Raw genomic sequence first — 25,926 nt, forward strand, 5'->3', positions numbered from 1 at the left:
TGCAAAGCGCACTAGGAACTTTTTGTGCACATCCCAGCAGGGTCTACATGGACCAATCAGTGCGTAAGATATGCACGTTGCCGCTCCATTTAGACAAGCCCCAACAGAGCTCTGTGAGCTCACCTTTACCCCTTGGCCCCTTGTAGTTTTCTTCTATATCAGCATTTACTAGATCAATTGGTTCACATTTTGCAACCAATGCTCTCTTCATTACTATTTGTTGCTTGTTGGAAACATTCAGCAAATGAATCTGTTCCTGTTTAAATGCCACAACAGCTTTAGCAGCTAAAATTCCCCCAAGACCCTAGGTCTCAAAACAGGTTTCAATCACTGCCCATCTTCCTTTTTCTGGAAAGCTACCATAGCATGTCGCTGTTACGATGACTTCTGCCCACGGAAGCAGGGAAACTTGTTCACTGTGAGCCAACTGCCTACAAACCATTTGTTTCACCTGGGCTACTTCTTTAACAGGAATTTCTACAGACTGGATTTGTAAGACACCAGCCTGGCAATTATTACACAGTTATTAGCCATAAAAAAATTCAAACAATTATCAGCTCATCCACTACTTTGGCTACCCAGATTTCTTGCTCTAATTCCAGAGGTCCAATTTTCAAACCCAATTTTCCCAAATAACTCCCTAGTCGTTGTCTCTATTTGAGACAAATTAGTTGGTTCAATTTGTCAATAGATCCCCTAATCCCTAGGTTTTTTAGCATGTCTGGTTTAATAATTTATGTTTGAGCCAGCGTCCACTATGGCCACACTTTTCACAGATCCCAATATGTACTCAATAGCCAAACTTCCAGTTTTGTTCTTTAGCTGCCCAGATTTTTTTTTTTTTAAAATGACGCTGGTCCTTGCCAAGATTTGCCCCTTCAGCATGGTGTCCCCCCATTTCCCATCTAAGAGTGAGGCTTTCATTAGATACTTGTGATGCTGTATTCTGGCCTACCTTATATTTACAATAGTCCCTTTTATTATTCATTTTTTTCCACAGTACTAGCATTTAACTGAACTGCTTCCCTTAGTTTTGCATGATTGCCAATTTCCCTTGTTTTGCAAACCAAAGTTATCAGTTTTTCTAACTGTTCAATAAGGTCATGAACCAGATTATAAACACCTTCTTCCTCATACATAGTAGACTCCGAGCTGTAGTTATAGCCTAGGGTTTATAGCACTCAGCTTCCCTCTTACTCATGAGCAGCTGCTTCCTCTTCTGGTGCACCTCTGCAAGGAAAGATTCAAGTTCATTAGCAAATTCCATAGCTTCTCAGTGTGCTCATCTTAATCTGCAAATCCAAGTCCAGCTGAGCATCTATAAAATGGTCTGTTGCCAATTTACCCTGGAAGTCCTCCTTGGTGTCTGAATATGCCAGGAATGCAAATCTTCTCAGGTCCTCTGTCAGGCCAGGTGGGGTCTTCTTCCCTCTCCTTCTAGCTCTATTTAGCTGCAAGCGAGGGTTGAATTTAGACACCATCTTATATAACCTCACAACAGTATGAAATTATGCCCCCAGATTGTATTTGGAGTTCATAGCAAAAGAGTGCAGACGCTGGCCACTGCAGCAATTGTTCCGCCAGGTGCTCTGCCCAACACAGTTGTCCACACCTGAATAGGAAGTCACAATTCAAAAGTACCTCTCAAACTGAAAAGAAAAAACAAAGTTGTTTGCATGGAATGGAGAGTGAGGGATTTCCAAAGGCATAAACTAAGACTGAATTTCCAGTCTTTTTCCACCAAGAAATCTATATAAAACTCCATATTTTGGTGCCTCGGAGTCACTCCCAATGATTTGACAGAGTAAAGTTTGTTGATGTTCAAGGTTGCGAGACCCATCTGTTTACTCAGGTTTTTGTCTGTCAGCATAGTTGGAGGGGGATGCTTTGAGAGTTCCAGCTTTTTTTGCTGGGGGTTTCTTTAGAGCCAACATAATTTGTTACTGTGTTCATTTAGAAGCTTTAATTTGTGGTTTTGAAGATTGTGTAACGGCACTAAGAGGTGGCAAGAGGCCCATATGAGGAGTTCAGCAATAAGTTTAACAATACACTAAATAACTGTTCAGTAATTTGCCCCGTACTGAGCATCATGGCATGCACTATAAGTTATTAGTCCGGGCTCAAAGACAAAGAACAGTCCTAGTGCATTAACATGTCTTTATGAGGTGCCTAGTAAAAAGGAAATAAAAATGCAGTTCCATTTGGATAACAGAACACTGAATCACTTCACTCACTGTTGTCACACATTAAGGACGACCCACAGTTAGCCTCGGGACTGAGGGCACAGTTAGATTATTTCACAATAGTCTATTTTGGAATAGAAGAAGAAGAATGAGGATAATACTTTCATAGGGCCTTTCTCCATGGTTCTCAAGACAATTTACATGAACATTAAACCTTCTAGACCCCTGTGAGGTAGTTAAGTGTTATTACCTCCATTTTACAGATTGTGAACCTAAGACAGAGAGGTATGCAGCCAAAATTTTCTGAAGTGTTCATTGAAGTCCATGGGAGCTGCAGATCCTCAGCACTGCTGAAAATCAGGCACCAGACATCTTAATTGATCACACAACAACAGAGGCATTCAGAATTAGTGACTGCTTTTGAATACTTAGGACTAAGTAACAGCAAGTCAGTGGCAATGCCGGGTATGGAATCCAGAGCTTCTGACTATGAATCCCGTGCTCCATCTCCTAGACCAATGGTCACCAAAGTGGGGTGCACGCACCCCAGGGGATGTGCAAGACCATCCCTGGGGGATGCACAGCACGGCAGCAGCAGCGCTCCTGGACCTCTGATTCTTCAGTGGCAGCTCGGCTCTTCCCCGCTCCGTCTTCGGCGGCGCACCGGCGGCAGCTCTTTTTAATTTTTTCCCCTTCCCTAGAGCTGGCCCTGGGGGTGCGCGATCTAAAAAAAAAGTTTGGAGACCAATGCCCTAGACAATACTCCACCCGTCTATTTAAAGTATTTTGCTTCATCACCAATTGTCATGAGAAGTTTATATTCATACTCCTCTTGATCATGGAAAGGCTTTTTTTCTGTGCATTATGTTATTTGCTGTCTCTCTCTGTTTGGGTTTTTTAAGTGAACATTCAACCTGACTTAGTCAATGCTGATTTAACTGGTTCCATACTGTTACAGACCCCACTGCATGCAGCAAATCCCATCCTACCACTTCAGATTAAATTTGATAATACATATTTGTTACCCCATGCCCAGAAGATCAAGTAGACAAGAAATGGTCTAACTGTCCCAATAAAGGCAGTGCTCAGATATTACTGCAACAGGGGACAGATATATACCCAGATAACCAGGATAGACCTAGATTTTTGGAGGCTTAGAATTTCTCAGAAAGAATGAGACAAGATGGTCATGAGATAAAGGCACCAGACTGAGACTGAAGAAGTCGGAGCTCTATTCCCTGTTCTGCCACAGCCCTATATTCCTCATCTGTAAAATGGGGATAAATAGCATTTCCTTTCTGTTTAGGTTGTAAGACCCAGACCCACTTCAATGGCAGTTAGCTAAATACTTTTGAGAATCTGGGTCTAAGACGGGGTGGGCAAACTTTTTGGCCCGAGGGCCACATCTGGGTATGGAAATTGTATGGCAGTCGTGAATGCTCATGGTTCCTGGCCAATGGGAGCTGTGGGGGTGGCGCTTGGGGCAGGGGCAGAGTGTGGAGCCCTCTGGGTGCCCCTACACAAAGGAACAGGAGGGGGGACATGCCATTGCGTCCGGGAGCCGCGCCGAGCACTGGCACGTGCAGAGCAGGGCAAGCCCTGCACCCCGCACCCTGTCAGGAGCTTGAGGGACAGATTAAAACGCCTGAAGGGCCGGATGCGGCTCCCGGGCTGTAGTTTGCCCACCCCTGGTCAAAGCTCTTTGGGGACAAAGACTCATCTCTTAGTGTATCTTTGCACCTTGCCTAGCATAGTAGGGCCCTGATCTCAGTTGCAGCCTGTAGGCGTTTCTGTACCGGAAATAAGAAAGGACAGTAATGTTCAATGACAGGAAATTACCCCCGAGGGATCAGAGTGGATAGAATGAAGAGCCAACAGGTCACAAGTTCACCGGCTTGTCACTGAGAAGGGATACTTGGTCAAGGTGAACTCAAGGCTTCTGCTTTCTGCAGCAGAGGGAAGACCGGCAGGGGTTATGTAAGATTACAACGGGAGAGGCGGCCACGGCTCTGCAAAGAGGCGAGAAGGATCTCTCCCTTCACCACCCACAGCAGCGCGGGGACGTTTCAGCTTTCGGACAACAGCTACCCCTAGTGGCGAGGAATCGCTTCCCTTTTCTCTCGCCCCTCTCGTTGATTTCGTGCTGTCAACCGGTTTAGTAACTAGAGGCGGCGAGTGGTCATTAACCTGGCAAGCGCCCCCGGCACAGACCCCCGGCGGCTGCAGCCCAGCGAGGCCGCTTGCAGTCGCTCCCCGGCCTGGGCGCAGGGCGCACCGCGGGCTGCCAGGGGACCGGGCGTTTGTTTGCTCATCCAAGGCAGAGCAAGAGCGAAGCGCCCCTTAACCAAACGTACCTCCTGGGTACGGCCCCTTCCAGGGCCCAGCCCTCCAGCGTGGCCAAGGCGGAGGGTACTCCTGTCCGACCCCCACACCCCCAGCCTCTCCCAGGCCACGGCCCCGCCGCTCCGCTGGGGAAAGTTCGCCCTGCAGCCTCTGGCTCCTGAAGTTAGGGAAAGGGGAGCGGGGGCGTGTCGGGGAACCCTCGCAGCAACAGCCGCGATCAATCGCAGGGAGTTACTTCTCCTGCCCCCGAGGTGGAGGCGCCGGGGGGGCGCGCGGCTATGGCGGGCACGCGCGCTGCCCCCACACGTGCGCTGCCCCCCAGGCGCGCACACTCCTGGAGCGCAGTGGGGAGGGGGCGGGGCCGCGGAGCTCGCCTGTTGCATCGTCCAGGCCGGGTTGTTTGTAAGCGTGTGTGTGTGTTTGATATCTGCGCCGGAGCCCCCAGCAGTGCCCTGGCTCTCGGCTGCTGCCGGATAGTGGCTGCTCCCTGCTCCGTGGCACGTCCCTCGCAGCTCCTGTCCGGTCTCTCTCCTCCTCCCTGTGTATTTTTAGGTCATTGGAGTGGAGGGTAGGTAATCCCCGGGCTTAAGTTCCAAGGGGGCGGGTTCTGGCCGGAGGTGGAGTCACTTTTCATTTAAATCCCTGACTATAAAATGGGCTTAAAGAGACGCGGGATCCCAGCTGCGCCGCACAGAGCCCGGCAGGCAGGCGTGTGTCGAAGGGGGCGGGAGCCCAGCAGCCGTCAGGATGCTCCACTCCCTCGGCGTTCACACCTTGCAGCTGCTCACCCAGGTCGCTGCCTGCATCCTCCTGTTCCCCCGCTTCCTGCTCACCGCGCTGATGCTCTGGCTCCTGGATTTTCTGTGCATCAGGAAGAAGGTGCTGCTGATGGGTAGCAGGGCGGAGGAGGAGGAAGCCTGTCCTGGCCAGGAGCTGCCCCCGGACGACCCCCCGGTCTGCGTGTCCGACTCTAACCGCATGTTCACCCTGGAGTCCCTGAAAGCCGTGTGGCACGGGCAGAAGCTGGACTTCTTCAAGTCAGCCCACGTGGGCTCCGCCGCCCCCAACCCCGAAGTCATCCAGCTGGACGGGCAGAAGCGGCTCAGGATCCTGGACTACGCCCGAGGCAAGAGACCCCTGATCCTCAACTTTGGGAGCTGCACCTGACCTCCCTTCATGGCTCGCCTGAGGTCCTTCCAGCGCCTAACTGCGCACTTCGTGGACATCGCTGACTTCCTGCTGGTGTACATCGAAGAGGCTCACCCCTCCGACGGCTGGGTCAGCTCGGACGCAGCCTACCAGATCCCCAAGCACCAGTGCCTCCAAGACCGGCTGAGGGCGGCTCAGCTGATGCAGGAAGGGGCGCCTGGCTGCCCCCTGGTAGTGGACACCATGGACAATGCTTCCAGCGCCGCCTATGGAGCCTTCTTTGAAAGGCTCTACATCATCCAGGAGGAGGTGGTGATGTACCAGGGAGGCAGAGGACCAGAGGGCTACAAGATCTCCGAACTGCGGAGCTGGCTCGACCAGTACAAAAACCGGCTCCAGAGCCCCAGTACGGTGGTCATCCACGTGTAAAAGGAAACTGTGCTGGGGGGAGGAGAGGGGGTGTGCTGCCCCGGGGGGGCCCCGGGGTGGGGGTGGCAGGAGCTGTTCTCTGCTCCTCTCCCTGGGGACGGCAGGCTGCTGTGTGAGTTTCATGCACGTGCTATCGTTGCCCCTTCTCTGATCGAATCATGTTGATTTGCCAGCCCAGCTCCGTTCATGCTGCATGTCCTCGTGCATCTTGTAAATACCCCCTTTTTTTGTAACAAACAAAGCGTTCCCTATTTTTATGGAGGTTTTTCTAGGGGGTCTGGGTCCGCGCGCGAGTGCTCTCTGCTGAGCGCCCGGAAAACACTAGTTGGGATTTCTAGTCTCTCTTGGTGACGACCGATTTTGAAATGGTTTTCAAAATACCAGGAAATCGAGTCCGATGTTGTTAGAGACTGGAAGTGCCACTAGCCGGGGCAAAACGGAATGTCCTATTTATGGGGTCTCCCTCCTCTCTTTTTGTAAAATGTTCATTTTTTTAATGAAACTTTTTATAGTAATAAAGATCTGGAATAAAACAACACGCCTGCTCTTGGCTCCTCGTCACGGAACTGATAAGCTAATGCAATCGCTGCCGTGTAACCTCCCTCCGAGCTGCCGGGGATCTGGCGGGCGGGAGGAGACAGCTGGGGCAGGAGAGGCGGACCTGCACGGGCTGGGGCCGCAGGAGGGCGCGCGCTACCCCGGCCACTTAGGGCCCCCCGACAGCGTCGGCGCTCTGCAGAAAACCTGCCCCGGAGGGTGCGTTACAGCCTCCCCCGCTGAGCTCCGTAAAGTTACAAATCAACCGCTACCGCTGCGGAGCCCCCTCCGGAGGTCGCGCTCACCCCGCGCTTGGGGCTTCCCGCGAGGGGCTGAGCGCAGGCAATTCCTCCCTTTTCCCCGGGGCAGGCAGCAGCTTGCTGACGCCGCAAAGGTCTCCACCGCGTAGCCCAAACTGTGCCCCGGCTTCCCAGCTGCGCGCACTGTAGTAACCTGCTGGGCTCCGGCCGCGTGCCGCCCCGCAAGGGCTGGGAAGCCGCTCCCCGTCCGCCTACAATTTAGCGCATCTCCCAAGGCCCCGATTCAGAGGAGGTACCTGGGCACCTGCCTCACTTTAAACAGCTGGCTAATCCCATTGACGGCAAGGTGGCTCCTCACCTGGTTAAACTAAGGCACCTGTTTAAGCACCTCACTGACTCCAGCTCCAAGCCCTAGCTGAACAAAGGACAGCTGTGCATCCCCGGAGAACGGACAGGTTCAAAATGATCAGGGTTCAGAGGGGCAGCCCTGTTAGTCTGTATCAGCAAAAACAAGGAGGAGTCCTTGTGGCACCTTAGAGATTAACACATTTATTTGAGTATAAGCTTTTGTGGGCTAAAATCCGATGAAGTGGGTTTTAGCCCACGAAAGTTTATGCCCAAATGAATGTGTTAGTCTCTAGAGTGCCACAAGAACTCCTTGTTGTTGGGGGTTGTTTTTTTTTTTTCCAAAATGCTCAGTAATCTGAAATGCATTAGAGGAATGGGTTAGTGGGGGATGGTAGCCCTATTTTCCTCTGTGTGTCATCAATCCCACAGGCTTTTCTGTAACCCAAACCTTGGGAAAACAGCAATTTGATTTCAAGTTGCAGGTGTTCATTACTACATGCTGCTTTGAAATCCTAGGGTAAAACCAAACAGGGAAAATAAGTCATCATCAATTTACGATGAAACCACAAAGGCTAAAACATTCAATTCATCTGACTGCTTAACAAGTATATGAAGCCCAAGCAAGAATCTAGAAACAACTTCTAAGTGATTATGCCCAAGTATTGTTTTTTTCTGCCTGGGACATGATCTTTTTGGAAACCATCAACAAATGACAGATGGTTTAGAATAACCTTTCCTCACAAATCAGGTTACAAAGTGGGCATGTTTTATCTCCAAGAAAATAAGGGAGGAGGGGTGTTAACAGTCTTCAGATACCTTAAGGGCTCTTATAAAGAGGATGGGGATCAATTGTTCTCCATGTCCACTGAAGGTATGGCAAGAAATAAGAGACTTTATCTGCAGCAAGGGAGATTTAGGTGAGGTATTGGGAAAAGTCTTTTAATGACAAAGATAGTTAAGTTCTGAAATAGGCTTCCAAGGGAGGTGGTGGAATCCCCCTCATTGGAGTTTTTAAGAATAGTTTAGACAAACACCCATCCAGGATGGTCTAGGTTTACTTCATGCTGTCCCAGTACAGGGGGCTGGACTCAATGACTTCTCAAAGTCCTTTTCAGCCCTATGCTTCTATGATTCTGCAAGTAATGACCATTGGAAATTTATTAATCACACTTACCAAGACATTTTGGGATACAGGCATCTTCTTGTAATGTCTTTAATAGCTCCTCGTATAAAAAATCTGTTTTAGGAAAGATGAAGGGGAGAAACTTAAATTGTTGCAATCTTCCTGATTATATTTAACAAGATTTCCCCCATATCAGATTAAATCTAATGAGAAATCAGAAGAACTTTTAAGGCAATTTATGTCCTAGTATTCAAACTAATGTTGTTAACTTTGCAGAAAACAGTTTATAAACATAGTACAACCTTCTCTTTTCAGAAATAGGTTGCCATATCCATACAACCACTTCAGGCTTATGGATTGTATACCACTTAATTCCCCTCATAAGTCTGCAACCAAAACTATATTGGCCAACATTTTCATACATGTGCACCTAAAGCTACGCACTCAAATCAAACTGGTTTCATATTAAAACTGCTGGCTCCCCACAACTCTCAATGACTTCAGTAGGTGCTGTGAGTGCTCAGCTTTTCTAAAAATTAGGTCATTTTGATATATTGTACCAAAATATCAAATCAAGTACCTAACTTTAGGCATCCAAGTTTGAAAAATTTGGATGTTCCATAGCCACGCATTTAATATGATACCTCTCTGCATATTTGTGGGTCTGCACAACTTACCATCTTGATAAAGAGAAACCAAATGGCCCCATCCGTTTCATACCTTCCTGAACTGAATCCATTTGCTGTCACAAACATTAGTCGCACACACAACACGGGCCGTCTCTCGTGCTGTGGGCTACAGGGGATTATGGTTATGGGGTTACTGCTTCTCATAGACATATAAGATCTCTCACACATCTTCCAAACCTCCAAGAATAGTTTGCTTTCCAAAGTCAGGTGGTGAAGACTAATCTTAGCATCTGCAATGAAACCCTGACCCATGGGGGAAGTAACTCTTCTGAATTACCCAAAGCACTGCACTCTGCAACAGTACCATCATCATTATTTTGACTCTCTGTCTTTTGATTTGAGCATGGAACCAGGTACAAGGATCACCATTAAAGACAAATGTTTTACCTGTCCACTGACACTGCAATCTAAAGTAAAAAATTAATTAATTCTATTTGAATTACATCTAAGGGTCACATCTAAGGATTTTTTTTTATCTGGCTCTGGATATATTTAAAGCATTTAGGTTTAATGTTGGAATCTTTCCCCTCATTGTGTAAACCCCCACCAGAACACAAAAACTCCATTCCCCTCCATCAGTATATCAATCACTTCACTTCTTACTCTTGCAAACATTAGGCTGCCTCTTCCACAAGGATATCATTTTCAAAGTGATAGGTTCAACTTCCTTCAAAACTGTTCCTGCGTTGGAAGGACCCAAAGCAGTTAGCAATATACTCCCCCGGTTTAAAAAGAACAGAAGAAAAGAGCCAGCCCCTGGAAATAAACTGAACGGCTGTGCCCTGTCATGAATCATTTACATGAGAGGGTTCAAAGGAAATAGGCCCAGTGATGAGTATCAGTTGGTGTTCAGATACTCTCATGAAATGCACAGTCTCCAGTCTTTCTTAACCCTGGGAGTTGGATATCTTGAATACATTGCTGTTCTCCTCTTGCAGTGCACTGCTGTGTTACTCTTCTTCCCAGGACCTAACAATGGACACTGTTTCTCTCACCCATATAGGTATCCTGAGACAATATATGCTACATCTTATGGCCCCTCCTAACTGGCACCTGGCCTTTGGACTGAGAAAAGAAGACAAAACTGTGAAATCAGAGACTTTGGACATCAATTTGAATAAAGAAAACCTAAGACAATTACAAGAGTGCAGTGCAAACCAGAGCTATTCCAAATTGTCTCCCTTTCTGGTTAGTCTGTAACAAAGAAAGAAAAAAATTCTGACCCAATCCATATCTGTGCAATCTTACTAACATTAACATCATACAATATTCACCCTGTGCAGCCCCCCTCTTGTCTTCACTAGAACATTTTATCTTGTTTGAAAACAAGGATAAAGAGTCAAGTTATCTGCTACAATGCAGTTAGGGTAGACCAGCATCATAGCAACTAATTGTGATTAAACTCGTGTCCCATCAGCGATTAAACACAATTACCTGAAATGATGCTGCTCACAATTTCAGTGTCAACCAGAATTTGTGTTCATCATCAATTCAGCTAACTATGATGAAATGCAGATCCCAGCCGCATTTAGACACAATTAGCTGACATAATGCTGAACACAACTTGCCACAATCTAAACAGACCTGTAGTCATGGTCAGCATTGTGTCACCTAACTGGGCTCTTCACAGTCTTGTTCAACTATGATGAAGAGCTCACCGTGGCTGCAGTTTACCAAGGCAGAATTTAGCCAGTAGAATTGGTTCCAGATTTTAGTTTTTCCTTGCTTTGCAATAAAGTTCACCTTCTGCATTCTCACTCCTTGTATCTCTTAGTTCCACGTTTCTGGCACACTTTAGTTAAAGCCTGGAGTTTTCTGCAGCTTGCTAGCTCAGGCTCACTCTCATTTCCTGGCTCACAAATGATTTCCACCCAGACAAAATGTGGAAGGAAGTGGTCCCTGTCTTTAACTGGCTTCTATAGTTAAAGGATCATGCCCCAGTATACCTTCAGCAATTACTAAACTTTGGTAAAAGGCTATTGGAGGTCATCAGTTTTTTATCAGTTTTGAAATAAATCAGCTTTCAGATCCACATTCTTGCTTCTAAACAGAAAGCAGATCACATATTTATCACTTTCCCTTTAAAGAGCAACAGAAGAGAAATTTGCAATGAATGCCAGGAATCCTTGAAAGAGATCACACTTTCCCTTTTGTACAAATCAAAGTTATCTGATCCTCTTACATCCTCCACTCAAAATAAATCTTAAGCACTGAGGTTTCTCAGGGAAAGTTGTTTAGATCAGATTAGAACAATATGCTCCACTTCTGAAAAGCTCAGATATGTCAGAAGTATTTCCAGTTGCTACAGTGTATTGAGAAACATGCTATTTTAAAACACATTTTATTGCCTTGGCTTTTTTACCCCCCTTCAACTGGATGACAAACAGAAGTCAAAAGGGATATATCAAACAGCATGATTTAAGCTGTAATTATCTGTTCCTGTCAATAGTTAATTGAGTTATACTGAGTTCCTGTCAATAGTTAATTGAGTTAACAAAATCACACTTTCAGTGTTCAAGCTTGGAGGGATAGAATACGAAAGAACTTTTGGTGTGGTCTAAAGGGGATGCTTCCAGACATTAAAAAAATATAACTGTCATGTAACATAATGCAATCTCCTGCTTTGAGTAGGGGGCTGGACTAGATGACCTCCTGAGGTCCCTTCCAACCCTGAGATTCTATGATTCTATGATCTGGTGCATTTTGAGGCACATATTACTACTAAATATTGTGTAATTCTCTTTACAAAATATATACAGCAAAAAGCTCACACACTTGTTTTAATTGAGAACTACTTATACTGGGCAAAGGAAGATATTTTATGACAAATAGGCCAGAGATCTTACTTATTGTTAAAAAAAAAATTTTATTTCTTTGTTTTTGCACTTTGTTTCAAATTATCCGGAAGAAGAGAGAGAATCAAACCTCATCTAGCAACAAATAGTGTCCCAGGTACAAATCTGGAAATGAAACACTCAAACACTCCTGCAAACAATTCTTAATCTAACATTAATTTCTTCTATGCTTCCTTCCACCAACAAGGGATACCTACCATTATTAGTTAGTTAGTTAGTAAGTTAAAGTTAGTTAGTTGCTAAGTGCTGTCAGAGTGCTCAGATCTGTACACACATGCAGGAAAATGGAGGGCCTGATTAAATTCTTTCTTGCACCAGTTTTACACTGGAATAACTCATCTGATATCAACGTACTCTCTCCAGATTTACATTGGATTTAACTATGATCAAAATCTGGGCCATTGTGTTTATCTTCTGTGACAGTTCAAAACCGCAAATTTTCTACAATGAATTGTGAAAAAACATCCATTTGTTTGCATTTATAGCTTAAGAAGCCATTCTCAACTGGAAGTATTTCCCCATATCAGGGTTAGAAGGGACCTCAGGAGGTCATTTAGTCCAATCTGCTGCTCAAAGCAGGACCAAGCCCCAATTTTTGCCCCAGATCCCTAAATGGCCCTCTCAGAGATTGAGTTCACAACCCTGTGTTTAGCAGGCCAATGCTCAAACCACCGAGCTATCCCTCCCCATACAGCCCTTCAGCAGTTTACACCATCAGCAACCTACTACATCTTCTTTACATTCTTTGAACCCTACTGGCCGCCTTCCTCCATATAAAGTTCCTTCCGCTTGGGAAGTTGTCTCATTTTGTTTGGTAGTTATAGCTTTCTTTGGTCAGCCATGCCTACCATTCCCCTGCATCATGAAACTTTCTCAGAGAGAGATTTTTCAAAAACACAAAGGAGAGTTAGGCATTCAACTCCCATTGACTTTCAATGGGAGCTGGACACCTAACTGCTTTTGTGTCTTTGACAATCTCCAGATTGTTCAGCCTTTACTCACATGGGTGAATACTTGCTCCCTTTCATCCCACTGAAATCAATCTTGCTAGTTGTGTGGGTAAGGATTACACAATCTGGTCCATGGAGTTTATGTGTGTTTCTAACATCCAGGCTGTCAGGCCTTTCTTGTGTCTCTCTCCAAACTCATGGCTCATTCCCTTTCTCTGGCTTGTGCCTCTTGTTTATATCTTTATATTAATTGAATCCCCACATTCCTAGATAGGACGTATATTTTAAATTTCCTCTCATTTAACACAACTTATTTCACAAGATCCCTTTGAGCCTGCCTAGGTGTTAGGTGTAGACACTCTGAATCAGATGTTGGCCCCTGACCTCAGACCCCATCTCCTTTGCCATGCAGCACAAAGAGGATGGAGAACATCCCTAACACAGCAGCTGGGATTCCCCTAACACAGGGGAAATCCCCAGGTGAGGTAAAGCCAGCATATCAAGCTCTATCTCACCCATCCACTGGCCTAGGAGGCATGCCTGGATGGGCCATGCGCCTGGGGGCAGGGGTACATCTGTCCATCTGGCACAATTTAGAGTACTCTCTAGGCTGCTCTAAATTGCACGGTTGTCTGGTTTGATCCCCAGTAAGGCTAAGGATCACAACAGTGGAAAGGTGGCTTAAAGCCATTTTCCCCCACTACCCACCCCATTCAAGGTTATACACCAAACACAACTTGGCTGGAAATGGGATCTGACCCAGAATCTTTGAATATTTCGCTTAGCTTCACATCTATTCCAAGATGTCCTGAATAACATAAAGTTCATTTACATGTGTACAGTTCTTTCCCCTGGGGCTTCTTGCTGTTCTTACCTGACTGGTTAGACAGTATGTAAGTCCCTTGTAGTCCCAATAGTAAGCAGAGTATGTGTATTTAATACCTCCAGGGAGTATCTGATATTATCTCTCCTGGATGGTAAGTGATCCACCACAGTATTCACACCAGCTCTTTATAGAGTGAAGCAGCTCACTTCCAATGCTATAGTTACCGTAGTAAAATACTCAAAGCTTTTCCAACGTCCCAGTTCTTCATATCTATGGTATTTTCTATGTCCATGTCCTTTGTTAGTTTCGAAATAGAAATAGATAATAGAAGTAACTCCTAAAAATAAACATTCTTATGTAGCCAGAGAGCAAATTTACCCCCCAACACACACACACACACACACACACACACACACACACAACCACACATTTCACCTGATTCTGATATCTGTAGTAACAAACGAAAGCAGAGCGATATCTATTATGACTTTTTAAAATAGTTTTTTTAGGCTGCTGAGCTACCGGTTGAGGAAATTCTGGGAACCATACAACGCAGACCGAAAAGAAAAAATGTTTCAAGTTATTTGATAGCAGCACTTAACATTTGTCGTGAAGGACAATCAGGAAAGAATACTGTGCGACGCTGTTGTCAGCCAGATTTATGGCACATGGACATGGAGAACATACTGTGCTACTAATTCCTCAGGCACATGCATGCAATTTCAAACAGAGATCAAAATTAGCCCAAAAGGGTTTGGGCAAGGTGGGAAAGGGGGGTGCATTTTATAAAGGGAACCATTTATTTGAGAAAGTGATAATTGTATTAAAAGTTAAGCAAACTACAAGGATGATTTCTTTTTCTCCTGTCAATGAGAGTTAGGGTCCTTCTACTAGGCTATATGTCAAGTGACTAGCAAATGACTCGAGAGACACATGAGACAAATTCAGGTGGTACTGAATTTGAGTTTTTCTCCACTACTCTTTGCAAGTGTATTTTCGCTTTCAGTTGTGTATTTCTTTTCTAAAAGATATGCCCAGTAAAAAGAAAAGGAGGACTTGTGGCACCTTAGAGACTAACCAATTTATTTGAGCATAAGCTTTCATGAGCTACAGCTCACTTCATCGGATGCGTTCAGTGAATGCATTTCCACTGAATGCATCCGATGAAGTGAGCTGTAGCTCACGAAAGCTTATGCTCAGATAAATTGGTTAGTCTCTAAGGTGCCACAAGTCTTACTTTTCTTTTTGTGAATACAGACTAACACGGCTGCTACTCTGAAACATGCCCAGTAAAATAATTACCATTGTAGCTCTGTTTTTCTGAAGTTCATGCAAGCTCATAGTTTTAAAAATTAATGTTAAATCAAAATTATGTGTGTAATATCACAAATATACAACTATAATATGAAGCTGCATTGATAAAAGTTTTACCTGTTCGATGCCTTCTCGAGACCATTTGTGCCATAACACCTACAAGAAATCAGCCAGTGTTTAATGGCTAGGCTGAGATGCAATTGAGCAGAGATGCCATAAGATGGGGGAGGGAAATTCAATGAAAAAAATCACAGAAAATGTTCTTTTGTTTGGCTGAATTTTCAAAGTTTTCTGGCTAGCTTTGGTGGACAGCTGAGGGGGATTTGGAGAAAGTCAATATTGATTTATTTATGGAATTGCAAACCTAAAATATACACATAGGAAATGTATGTAAATGCAGATATTTAGATAGATAAATTGGGTATATTTGATTATTTTTCTTCACCCCACATTTCATCTTCTTAGAGCATAAGCTCTTCAGGGCATGGACTGCTTCTGTGGGCTAGATCCTGCACATGGATGTACCCGGGCACAAGCCTGCACCCATGCAGAACCTCATTGATTTCAAGCACAAGCACAGGACTATTCCCAGGTGGATCCATTTGTAAGATCTAGGCCTATGGTTATATGGCACCCAGCACAACTGGGCCCTCATTCTGACTGGGTCTGCTGGATGCTACTGTAGCATGAGTACTTAATAACAATGTGCATGCATGATGTAATAAATAAGACTAACGCAAAGTACAAGTTTTCCTGTGAGCATGATGAGCTTCACGTCTCACAGCCAGCTGGTGGTTTTGCAGCTTTCCATTGCATCACAGTACACTATGGGCTTTGACAGGGGCCTTTCCATTGACTTCAGTGGGCTTTGGCTCAAGCCTTAGGGCATCTAAATGTTGAAAAGTCGGTGCATGCTCTGGCTCCTGGGTACTTCTTTGAAAAAGTGTAGGATGCAGCAAGCAAATAGGCTCCCGGGAGATTAATAAAAGCACAGTTGCAATTATGGCATCTTTAACTTGAAACTGAAAGAGAGGGCGTTTGAGACAGGTCCACATCCTGTCAATAAGGTTGCACACCTCTTGAGTCAGCGTGGAGGGTAGGTGTAGCTACACACAGCAGTGAAAAGCAGGCTGCATCCACACGGTGGTGTGTAGTTACATGTCAGTGAGAAGCTCTGACACGGGGGAGGCAGTGGAGAAAGGCTCGGTAGCAGGGAGCTGCTGGAACTTTTCCTCACTGCCTCCCCCTGCCAGAGACTTTCCCCGCAGCCGGAGTCTTTCACAGTGGCAGAGCTAGGCTCCAGCAGGTCCCTGTGGTGGGAAAAGGCTCCAATAGCAGGAGGCTGCTGGAACCTTTTCCCACTGCCTCCCCCCTGCCAATGTCTTTTCCCCCTTGCTGGATCCTTTCCCTCCAGCCGGGAAAGACCCCAGCAGCAGGGAGGCAGCTGCAGGACATTCCACTGCTAAAAATAGCAGTACAGACGAGGAGGCACAACTTGGGGGAGCAAAGGGTTCAGGCATGTCTTTATTCACATCTCTGTCTACACTGCGGTTTACACCCATGCTAGGAGGGCATGCAGTGTATGTAATCTACAGACAGCCAAAAGGAGCGTGCAGTGTAGACATACCTTAGGTGTACCTTCATGTAACATACACTGTGAAAATATAAGAACGTAAAGAAAATATCCAGGGTCTAGATGACACCATAAACCTGCTGATAGGCTACACATTGCCATGGCTGTGCTTTTCTCTTTGCAGTGCTGCTTTTTTTCTAGCCGTACAGTGCAGTAACCAGGAAGATAGGACAACCCGATTCTCAATATTCCATTAGCTCTATAATTATGTTTATATTTCCCAAAGCCAAAACCACTATTTTCTTCAGTTCTAAACTTCCTGGAAACTTCCTAGCTTGACTAAGGCTGTCATCTTCTTGGATTTAGGCACCCTACATTTGAGATCAGGTGCATACAATCTGCCACACATTCATGATTTTTTTGAAGATAAATGTGAAGGCTTTGTAGTGAGCGGGTATGGTCTCTACAGTCCTGTCTACCTTAAGGAAATACTCATGAGTGTATAGCCCTGGAGATGCAAAGCAGGATTTACACCAGTGCAGTTTCAGCTGGTAACACAGAAATAAGTTACACTGGTTTGAGCCCGGCTTTGCACTAGGGCAGTATTTCTGCATCAGTTTTGCTCTGAAATGCAACTACATTGGTGCAAATTTACTTAGTGTAAACAGGGGCTAAGTTTAGTGGACAAACTATGAAGAAACTGCTGAACACTCATTGATTGGACATTTTTAGTCAATACGCAATTATATTCTTTAAAATTCCAGCATGCTTGGTTTCTCTGACCTTCGGCACAACATTTGTACAGAGGTTTAAGGGCCAAAGGTTTAGTCCTACCTAAATCACCTTTAGCATATAAAGGTGCTCCTTAAATTCCAACATATAAGGGGTGTCACCCTTAAGGGTTCAGCCTGTAATAGATCACTCTCCCCCTCCTCCCAGCTAATCCCAATCAGCTGGAGATCAGGTTGCTCTATTTAGTTAGGAGACCCCTGAGGAAGAGCTGTGGATTTTCATATAGAGCTGGGTGAGCTCAATTAAAGAGGAGAGGAGAGGAGAGGTGGCAAATGCCCTCTGTATGAAATACTCTGAAAAAAGGCTAAGTAGGGAGGCGGGAAAAAGCAGACAGACTACTCCCAGGGTGAATTGGATGCTTAATTGGAGGCAGGATCCCTGATGAGCTGCAGCCTGCCTGAGCTCCTGATGGGGAGCAACGTGCCCCAGCCCCTGGGGCTGTGGGAGCATAGGACTCTGGGATGAGGTGTAGGGAAAGCCTATCACAACTGAGGTGTGTCTGGGAGGAAAAGGTGGTCTGCTGGGCTGAGGGTCTGGCTGTGGTCAAGTTTTCTGTTAGACATTGGTAGAAAACTCAGAAGCCTTGGAAGGGGCTGGACTCCGTAAAGTTGTGTGATTAGAAGACCAAGACACTCCTATGGCCAGAGTACACCAACAGAAAATGAGGGAAATGGTGCTGTAATACCATATCTAGCCAGGAGAGGGTGTGTTGGGGCAGCAGTTTTGCTACAAGGGGTTATAAGTAGAATCCAATTTCCCTGCCCATTATATGGGTGATGTGTGAGTAGCAGGGCTATACAAGAAAAGGGGATGCTGTCTTATGGGAGATCACATAAGGGGAAGTGTGCGTATTCGTCCCTCACAGCTTGCTGGAAACTGGAAAAACATCTGTTGACTGTTACCTTGTGTTCGCTGTCACTTTGATCCTGTTTTAAAGCCTTCTTTATCTTAATAAAGCCAATCCTAAGGAAAGGGACTTAAAATAAACTCTCTCCAAACTCTCCTTCAGTTCATCTTCCCAGATGGTGTATCTGCCTACTGTCTTGGAAGCAATTTCTACTCATTGATTTTAATACCATGTGTTAACTTTAATACCAGGCATTAAATCAGGATACATCTGTTTGTAATACTTACTATTATATCCATCCTGTTGAATGTACCATCACTAGTAAATACAACAACTCAGTTTTTGGAAAAGAAGTCAACGCTCAAGCCAGGCTTTTGAGCAAGTCAAGAGACAGCTAAGAATATTATGGGCGTCTGCACTTCACTTTTTAATAAGGCCAAATAAAAACATTACTGGATGGGACTAGTATCAGCTACTGCTTTGATACAGACAAGCAAAGATGATGGCTGATGGCTGTAAATTCATCATGAAGGATACCACGCTGTGTCACTTAGTTTGGGGGTTTTTATTTAAATCTCATGCAAGACAATAGAAAAGTGCAATATTAACTCGTATTTGGACTGAGCTGCATATCCATAACTGGGTATCTCAGTAAAACGTTTCCAAGTCATGACTCAAACTTACCTGCTACACAGTTCAAAAAAATGCAGATTGTCTTGCTATATTTTAATGATTGCTGAAATGTGGTATTTGCAATGGTTCAATTTAATGGTGTGGGGGTTTTTTGGTTTTGGTTTTGGTTTTTTCCAATCTGTCTTCAATCCTGTCTGTTGATAGGGGAATCTTATATGGCCTTGAGTTGCAGATTTTGTCACCAAGTTTGAGTCTGCAAATGGCCACTTATGTTCAGTATGCTTTAAAAAAATCCTACCCTGAAATCCACAACACGATTGGCAATATTAAAATGAATAATTTATGTTAATCACTTCATAAATGAGGCATTTCTTAACTACTGACTTGGGATGATGCTCAGGATATCTGGTAGAATTATTTGTTTAGTCTTTCTCCTGTTCATGTATCATTCTTGAACTGAGTGATATTTAATGTATTGATAACCCTTCACTGACTAATAGGTGAACAAATTTCAACTTAGCACTTGTAAGCCCATTGTTTCAACTCTCTGCTTATTTGTGGTATGTGATTGGTAATCTCATATCCTGTTGGTTTTGTTCCCCCATTAGATGCCTGAAAATTCTTTGAAAGGAGTCTAACAACTAGCAAATAACACTTATTTGGTATGAATAATCATGTATCAAACACTTAAGATTTATGAATCTCCAATGGACATTTGAACACTAATGAACACCTAATAATATGACCATAAAATTATTTGAACTTACTCATCTTCTTTTGTACTATTCATCTAGCTCTAGTTTTCAGTACAATGCAGGATAGGGACCAAAACTGCCGTAACACTTAATAAAGGGGATACACCATAAAACTTGGTTTCACTATTTTTGCAAAACTCTAAACAGTCAGAGCCCTTATGTCTGTCTCTTACTGCATCCAAGACACTGCATAACAATTTATTCTACAGTCAAACAGTTAAAAAGAAGACTCTATGAACCTTGAGGTAAGGGTGAAGATGGCACGGGGAGGTGGCCCAGGGAATTAGAGAAGCCGTGTGGCATAGTTAAAGGGACACAGCAGCTGGCTGCTACCTAAAGGGTCCCTTGGCTGGGACTCGGAGTAGTGGGCTTGGGTTTCTTCCCCACCCACCGACCCCCAGTTAGCTACTGGGGGGAAGTGGCCTGGACGCTGAGGCACCTCAGAGGGGGAACTGAGCTATAGTGGCCCAGCTGGAGGGCTGTAGCCAAGAGTACAAAGACATTGTTCCTGCTCTGGGTTAGGGCAGTGCCCCAAGGCTCCCTCCCTGGAGACAATCTGAGAGGGAGAGCGCAGGCACATACACTTGGCCAAAGGGGTGCTCATGAGAAGTGAGAGTACTCCATTACACAGCCCTTGTTAGCACTGGTGAATTTTTCAAAAATGCCATTGATATCTAGCTTTTACTGTTAGTGTCCTATGAGAGAGCTCTAGCAGTCTTTAAAAAATGCCCTCTGTGACCAGAAATTCCTTCCAGAACCAGAGAAACCTTTATTAGTTAAAGTTTTGTCAAACCACCACATTTCACACACAACATTTAACTGGAATTTTTTTGAATAAAAATGCTTCCTCAAAAAGTTCCTCACAAGCTCTTGTAGAATCATTCACTCAGTGGTGTGAAGTTGAATTCAGTATTTGATTGGCCAACATGCTAATGCATCACCTCTGCTGAAAACATGGCTAAGCATTGGCTAGCATCCCTGCCTGTACAATCAAATTCTGAAAAGCAATGAACCTGCCCCCACCATGGAATCACATGTTCTCAATCTGAACAAATCTATATTGTCTGACCACCTCTCCCAATCTTCAGCCTCTCTCTTCTTTCTTCCTCTCCAGCTATGTTCTTTCTCCATCACTACATTCTTGTGTTGCTGTTCTGCTGCCCTCCCGTCTACGTTCTGGCATTACAGTGAAACGTCCAAGAATTCCCTTCTTTGAAGTGTGTTTATGAATCACTCTGTAGTCTTCAACAATATTTTTAAAGCCCCAATGTTTTCTTAATCGCTCCTGAGACCCACAAAATAAAGTAAGGATATTATCTTTCTAATGTGCAGCCTTGGTTGTTTTTTCTTTTGCCACCCACACTCTCTCATCTCTCTCCAGATGCTCTACTCTGCTCTCTTAGTAGAGCAGGCGTATGGTTCGCAAGCATGCCAGCATCTGACTTCACATTTCAGTTATTTTATTCCTGTATAAAGCATAGAGGGATGTTACTACACCTAAGACCATGTGGGGAGAGGGGTAAGAATAGCTTTAATGGGGTCTCTAACTTTTCAGAGATAAAAGGTGTAGTGTTCTATGAAACTAATTGGGGCATGGCAGTTCTCAATAATAATTGATCATGTTGGGTATCCCACTTCCAACAAGTGACCTATGTCTGATGTTTCAGAGGTAGGTCAAAATGCACTGGTGCAATGGTGTCTACAAAAAGAAGGAAATGCCTGCCTGACCCCTGCAGTGATCAGATAAACCCTGCAGTGGAAGAGTTGGTTATCCTTAACTTAGTAACATTAAACTGATCACAAAACTACACAGCCTTTTTTAGCTGTTTGAGGACCTTCCATTTTAAGGAGACAAGGAGAGGAGAATCATTCTGAATTCTAATAAATTATGGTAAATTAATCCGTTATTTCTCAGTTTATATTCAGTGCCCTCTCCTTTCTATTGTTCCCTGAAGATACTTCTGTTTGTATTACAGGGACTTATCTGAAGTTTGTCTGAGAGAAAGATTTCCCACCTCAATGTTACAGTCTGCCCCACAGCTGCTCAAGCAACACGCTAAATGGATAAATCTCAGGGTAAGCATATACATTTCATGTTTATGAACAATAGGGATTCAGTAAGAGAGGTCCCTAAAAACAACAGTTATCTGAACAGTCCATGAAATTGCTGGAGATGCTGGAAGCACTCAGGGATGGTTGAGTGGCCAGTGAAAGTGGTTAGTAAAAGCTGCCATGGGATTAGGCACGATTAGGAGGATGAGGGACCCATGATTGGAGACTCAAAGTAAGTCGTTAACCATTTGAAAAAAAACCCACACTCAGTCCTCCCAAAATGACTGAAAGATGAAAAGTTCAGTGAACTTCCCATGAGAGAGGGGATTTGAGGCAGGAGAGAAGAACATTGTTACGATAATGGAACTTGCCAAGCCAATTTGCAGCAGCCTCATCAACAAAGTGCAGAGCCTTCAGACCACCATCCAATCTGGCCAGAGCTGGCAGCCAGCAGTGAGGTGTGATGTCTGTCTTTGGCCACAACTGCATGTGGGATCTTCTCATTGGCCCCAGGTGTGATGGCTGGCTGCACCTTGACCCTGTGCCTATTCAAAATCGGTTCAGAAAGGCCCAAGAGTGGCGTGGCAAATCAAAGCATGGTACATGCATGGTTGGGTATATTATAAGAGACCAGTTTCTGATGTCAGTTGCAGACAGTTCTTCATGCCACATTGATGTCAGAGAGATATCTGGACAGGGCAAGTGGGCCCACAACAGGTGCCTTGACAATAAGCACTCTTTTGGGGGGGTTAAACAGGTCTGTGTACAGTGATACGCTCGGGTTTGCCCTGATCTTCCCAACCATTCTGGCTGTAGCATCCTCATGACAGATGTGTAGGGGAGTGACGTTGCTTAACACAGGGAACCACATTACTGTTGTAGGTCAAATCATCCCGGTTATGATGCGCATGGTTGGGTGTAGCTGGGTGTCAACCAACTTGACATGAGAAGAACCGAGCCAGCCCAGAGCACAGTCTTCTGCTGCAGAGTAACAGAAGATTAAACCGATGATCAGAGAGTTTGAGCATTTGATCCCCAAGAAAATGTGGCCAATTTGCATAGAAGGCTGTTATGTATCCTCATCATAGCCACAGTTTTCCTCAGGTGGTTAAGATATGTAAGAGATCTATCTAGAGTTACTCCAAAATAGAATGTGTGGGATTCATGTTTCAAACAATGACCATTGAGAAAGATATTTCATTCTTGATCTGCTCTGCCATTGCAAAGACGGAACACACTTGAAACACACTTGAAACAAACTTGGTTGTTCATGTCATGGATACTGTCATGGATTACAGTATTCAGCCAATCAAGTCAGCCTTTAGGGCACCTTTAAGTTCTGGGAGTCACCATGCTTGGATGCCTAAGCAAATACCATCCATATATGTGAACTTGCAGGACTGAGTGAGTGGAAGGTTGTTTCTGTACAGTTGAATAGCATCAGCACCAGCACAGTCCCTTGGGTAGACCATTAGTTTGTCTTTTTCACACATTAATTCTGCCTCCCATGTACACTCGGAAATGTCTGTTGCAGAGGAGAAGTTAAGCAACACTGACTACCCAGGCGGGGTAAAAGCCCCATGTGCCAGGCCACATCATATTCTGCTGTTAGGTCTAGAAATAAGGCTCCTCCCTTCTTCAGGTTTTTCTGAAAATCTTTATTAATGACTGTTGTCAAAGCAAGCAGTTGAATGCAGGTGCTCTGACCTCTCCAAAAGCCTGCTTGTTCGATGCTGAATATGGACTCCACTTGTGGGGAGATGCAATGAAGAATAAAACACTCCAGCACCTGGAATGGCACAGACAACAGATATGAGTCGATAGCTAGCAACATTATGTGGGTCTTTCTCCGGTTTCAAACCCCTTCATTTTAAAAGCATTTGCAGTTTTTATCTTCAGTCACTGTAGATGTTCAAAGTGGGGAAATCCCCAGTTGTCTCAATGTCTTTCCATTAACTTTAATAGCTCATTCTTGTCTTTCCTGGATTGTATAATGTATCATTCCTTGAGTCTGGTTTTGTGTAAACACCTGGCTTGGGGTGCCCCTCCCTAGCTGATTGCTCACTGTCCTGCTGTGAGGTGGAGCTGATGTTTGAACCCAGTTCTCTATATACATATATATCCAGGCCATGGTTATGAATTTATCTCATAGTGATTAAGTTTTGAACACTTTATCTTCCCTAAAGACCTTAATTGACATATTTGTTCAGCACAGTAACCTCGTATACAATCAGCTGATTTAACTGCTTATTCTTGAGTCAAACCCTCTGTTCTCCCATTGGGATATCTGGACCCTGATTGTCACAGGACATTGGAGACAAGATCAGATTTTCTGAGGAAGGGGTGGGAGCAACAGTTCTGAGTAAGAATGGAATGGTGGTAATGATGCAGGAAGCTAATGTTAATAAGCAAGATCATCCAAGAAACAAACTCAGCTGGGCTCAATTTTTAAATGCACCTCAAACTTGTCCAATTTGTTCATGCTTTGTTCACCTCAAAATGATCTTTGCCCATTGCCTATACCTAAATGCATGCAGAACAACTTTTCCATTACTCTCAGCAGCATTTAGCTTCTGCTCTGTCTGTTTTTAAGCAGTCAGCGTGAATTACTTTTTGAGCTGCTCTTATATTGATCCTAAGCTTTTTGAACTGGTGCTGCCATCGGGCTAAGAAGTTTGAAAATGAAAAATGACCTGACCAGGGGTGTTCTTGTGACTTCATGGAAAGTGGTCACTCTTCTAGGAAACAATAGGGCCAATATTTTCAAGTGTGGGTGCCTAAAGTTAGGTTCCTTAATCCATATTTAGTTTCTTAAATGCCAGCCTTATTTAAGTGACAAGCACCCACAAATCCCAATAAACATAATGTGAGCTCAGGAACTCACCGCCCATCGTGAGTTTTTATAATTAAGGGTCTAATATAGATTTAGGAGTCTAATTTTAAGCGCCCAGGTTTAAAAATTCTGGTTTAAGTTGGCGGGGGGGGGAATTTCAGATCTTTGGTAGCTGGCGAGACTGTGTTTGTTGGCTCAAAGAATTTCCATTTCTTATTAGTTACTTTGACTGAAGGAGTATCCAGTAAATCTTCCTCTTGATTCTTCTACACAGCAGCTATATGTCCCTTCTTGTAGAACTACAATAATATACCATGCTGTTTCACACCAAGGACATGTGATGCACCTTTCAATGACAAGCATTAAAATTCACATACATCAGCTGGTAACGTCTCTGCATTCCTTACTTCTGCAACTTATTTCTGCATTCATACCCGCTAGAATCCAAGAAGATTCAATCCCGTTATGACCTAACCAGAGCTAATATTCGATGCCTCCAGCAGGACAAGGTGTTAATACTGCAGGGTAGACAATGACCTCTGCTCTGTGCAGAACACCTCAAGCACAGAGAAAGGAATTAAACTAATTGCTAATGAATAACTTTAAAACTTCTGACTCTCTCTGGAACTGCTTTCCCGACAGGGCTTCCTCCAGCTTCTACATAATAATTAAAAGCAGGTTTTGGTGGCACCATTTCAGGGAGTTTAAAGCAAGCAGGAATTTCTGAAAGTGAGCTATTGCACTTTTTCAACACCAAGAAGTGAACAGAATAAGCACTCCTGATTTAACACATACAAGAAAAGAAGAAAATGGAAACAGTGATGGGAACAAGCAAATAAAAAAAATACAAGCTATGAAAATGAAGACTGATGTAAACTGGGGGAAAGGGCTATTTAATATGGGGGTCCAATTCAACCTGTTCCCTGATGTTCATCTCCTCTGGCCTCTTCGCTCCAGAGCTCAGACTTCCAGACCCATTTGAATGTACAGCCAAGCAAAAATGGATCACGTTCTCAAGAAATTGCCTATACACATTTGGAAAAGAAAGCACATAATGTGATATATGAAGGATCATGAATAGACATGAAGGAAAAACACACCTTTAGTTCATTAAATAAACAGATAATTATTTCCTGAACCTGAAATACTTCCAAGACATTTTCCTTTTCTTGCACAAAATATGGCTTTAAATTTCAGCTCTACATACCAGCAACTCCTTTTATGAATTCATATTTCTTTGACACAGTCATGCTGTTTTATTCACAAACATAAGTGAAATGTGTTATTTTGTTGATTCTTTCTGCTCTCTATTAAATGTCATTCCCATGTCAATATGATTTTATAAATGTTAGCAAACTACTCAGCAAACAAAATTTCAAAACCCCAAAGTGACGTAGATGCCTATGTCTCAATGAAAGTCAGTGGGACTTATGCT

General features: G+C 44.2%; 2 protein-coding genes across 3 annotated transcripts in view; both read left to right on the forward strand.

Annotated features, from left to right (window-relative positions):
• The window catches only part of PPP2R5C (protein phosphatase 2 regulatory subunit B'gamma), a 374,584-nt gene that overhangs the window by 90,653 nt on the left and 258,005 nt on the right, over positions 1–25,926 (forward strand). For both annotated transcript variants that reach the window (XM_048853964.2, XM_048853965.2), the window contains exon 3: positions 21,583–21,682. In XM_048853964.2, coding sequence (XP_048709921.1) covers positions 21,583–21,682 — 100 coding nt within the window. The remainder of the gene's footprint in view (positions 1–21,582; positions 21,683–25,926) is intronic.
• DIO3 (iodothyronine deiodinase 3) lies at positions 4,962–6,640 on the forward strand. The gene has a single exon (XM_048853969.2). The coding sequence runs from the start codon at positions 5,274–5,276 to the stop codon at positions 6,102–6,104; it is 831 nt and encodes a 276-aa protein (XP_048709926.1). The 5' UTR covers positions 4,962–5,273; the 3' UTR covers positions 6,105–6,640.

Source organism: Caretta caretta, chromosome 6 (assembly GCF_965140235.1).
Source record: "Caretta caretta isolate rCarCar2 chromosome 6, rCarCar1.hap1, whole genome shotgun sequence".
NCBI lineage: Eukaryota > Metazoa > Chordata > Testudines > Cheloniidae > Caretta > Caretta caretta.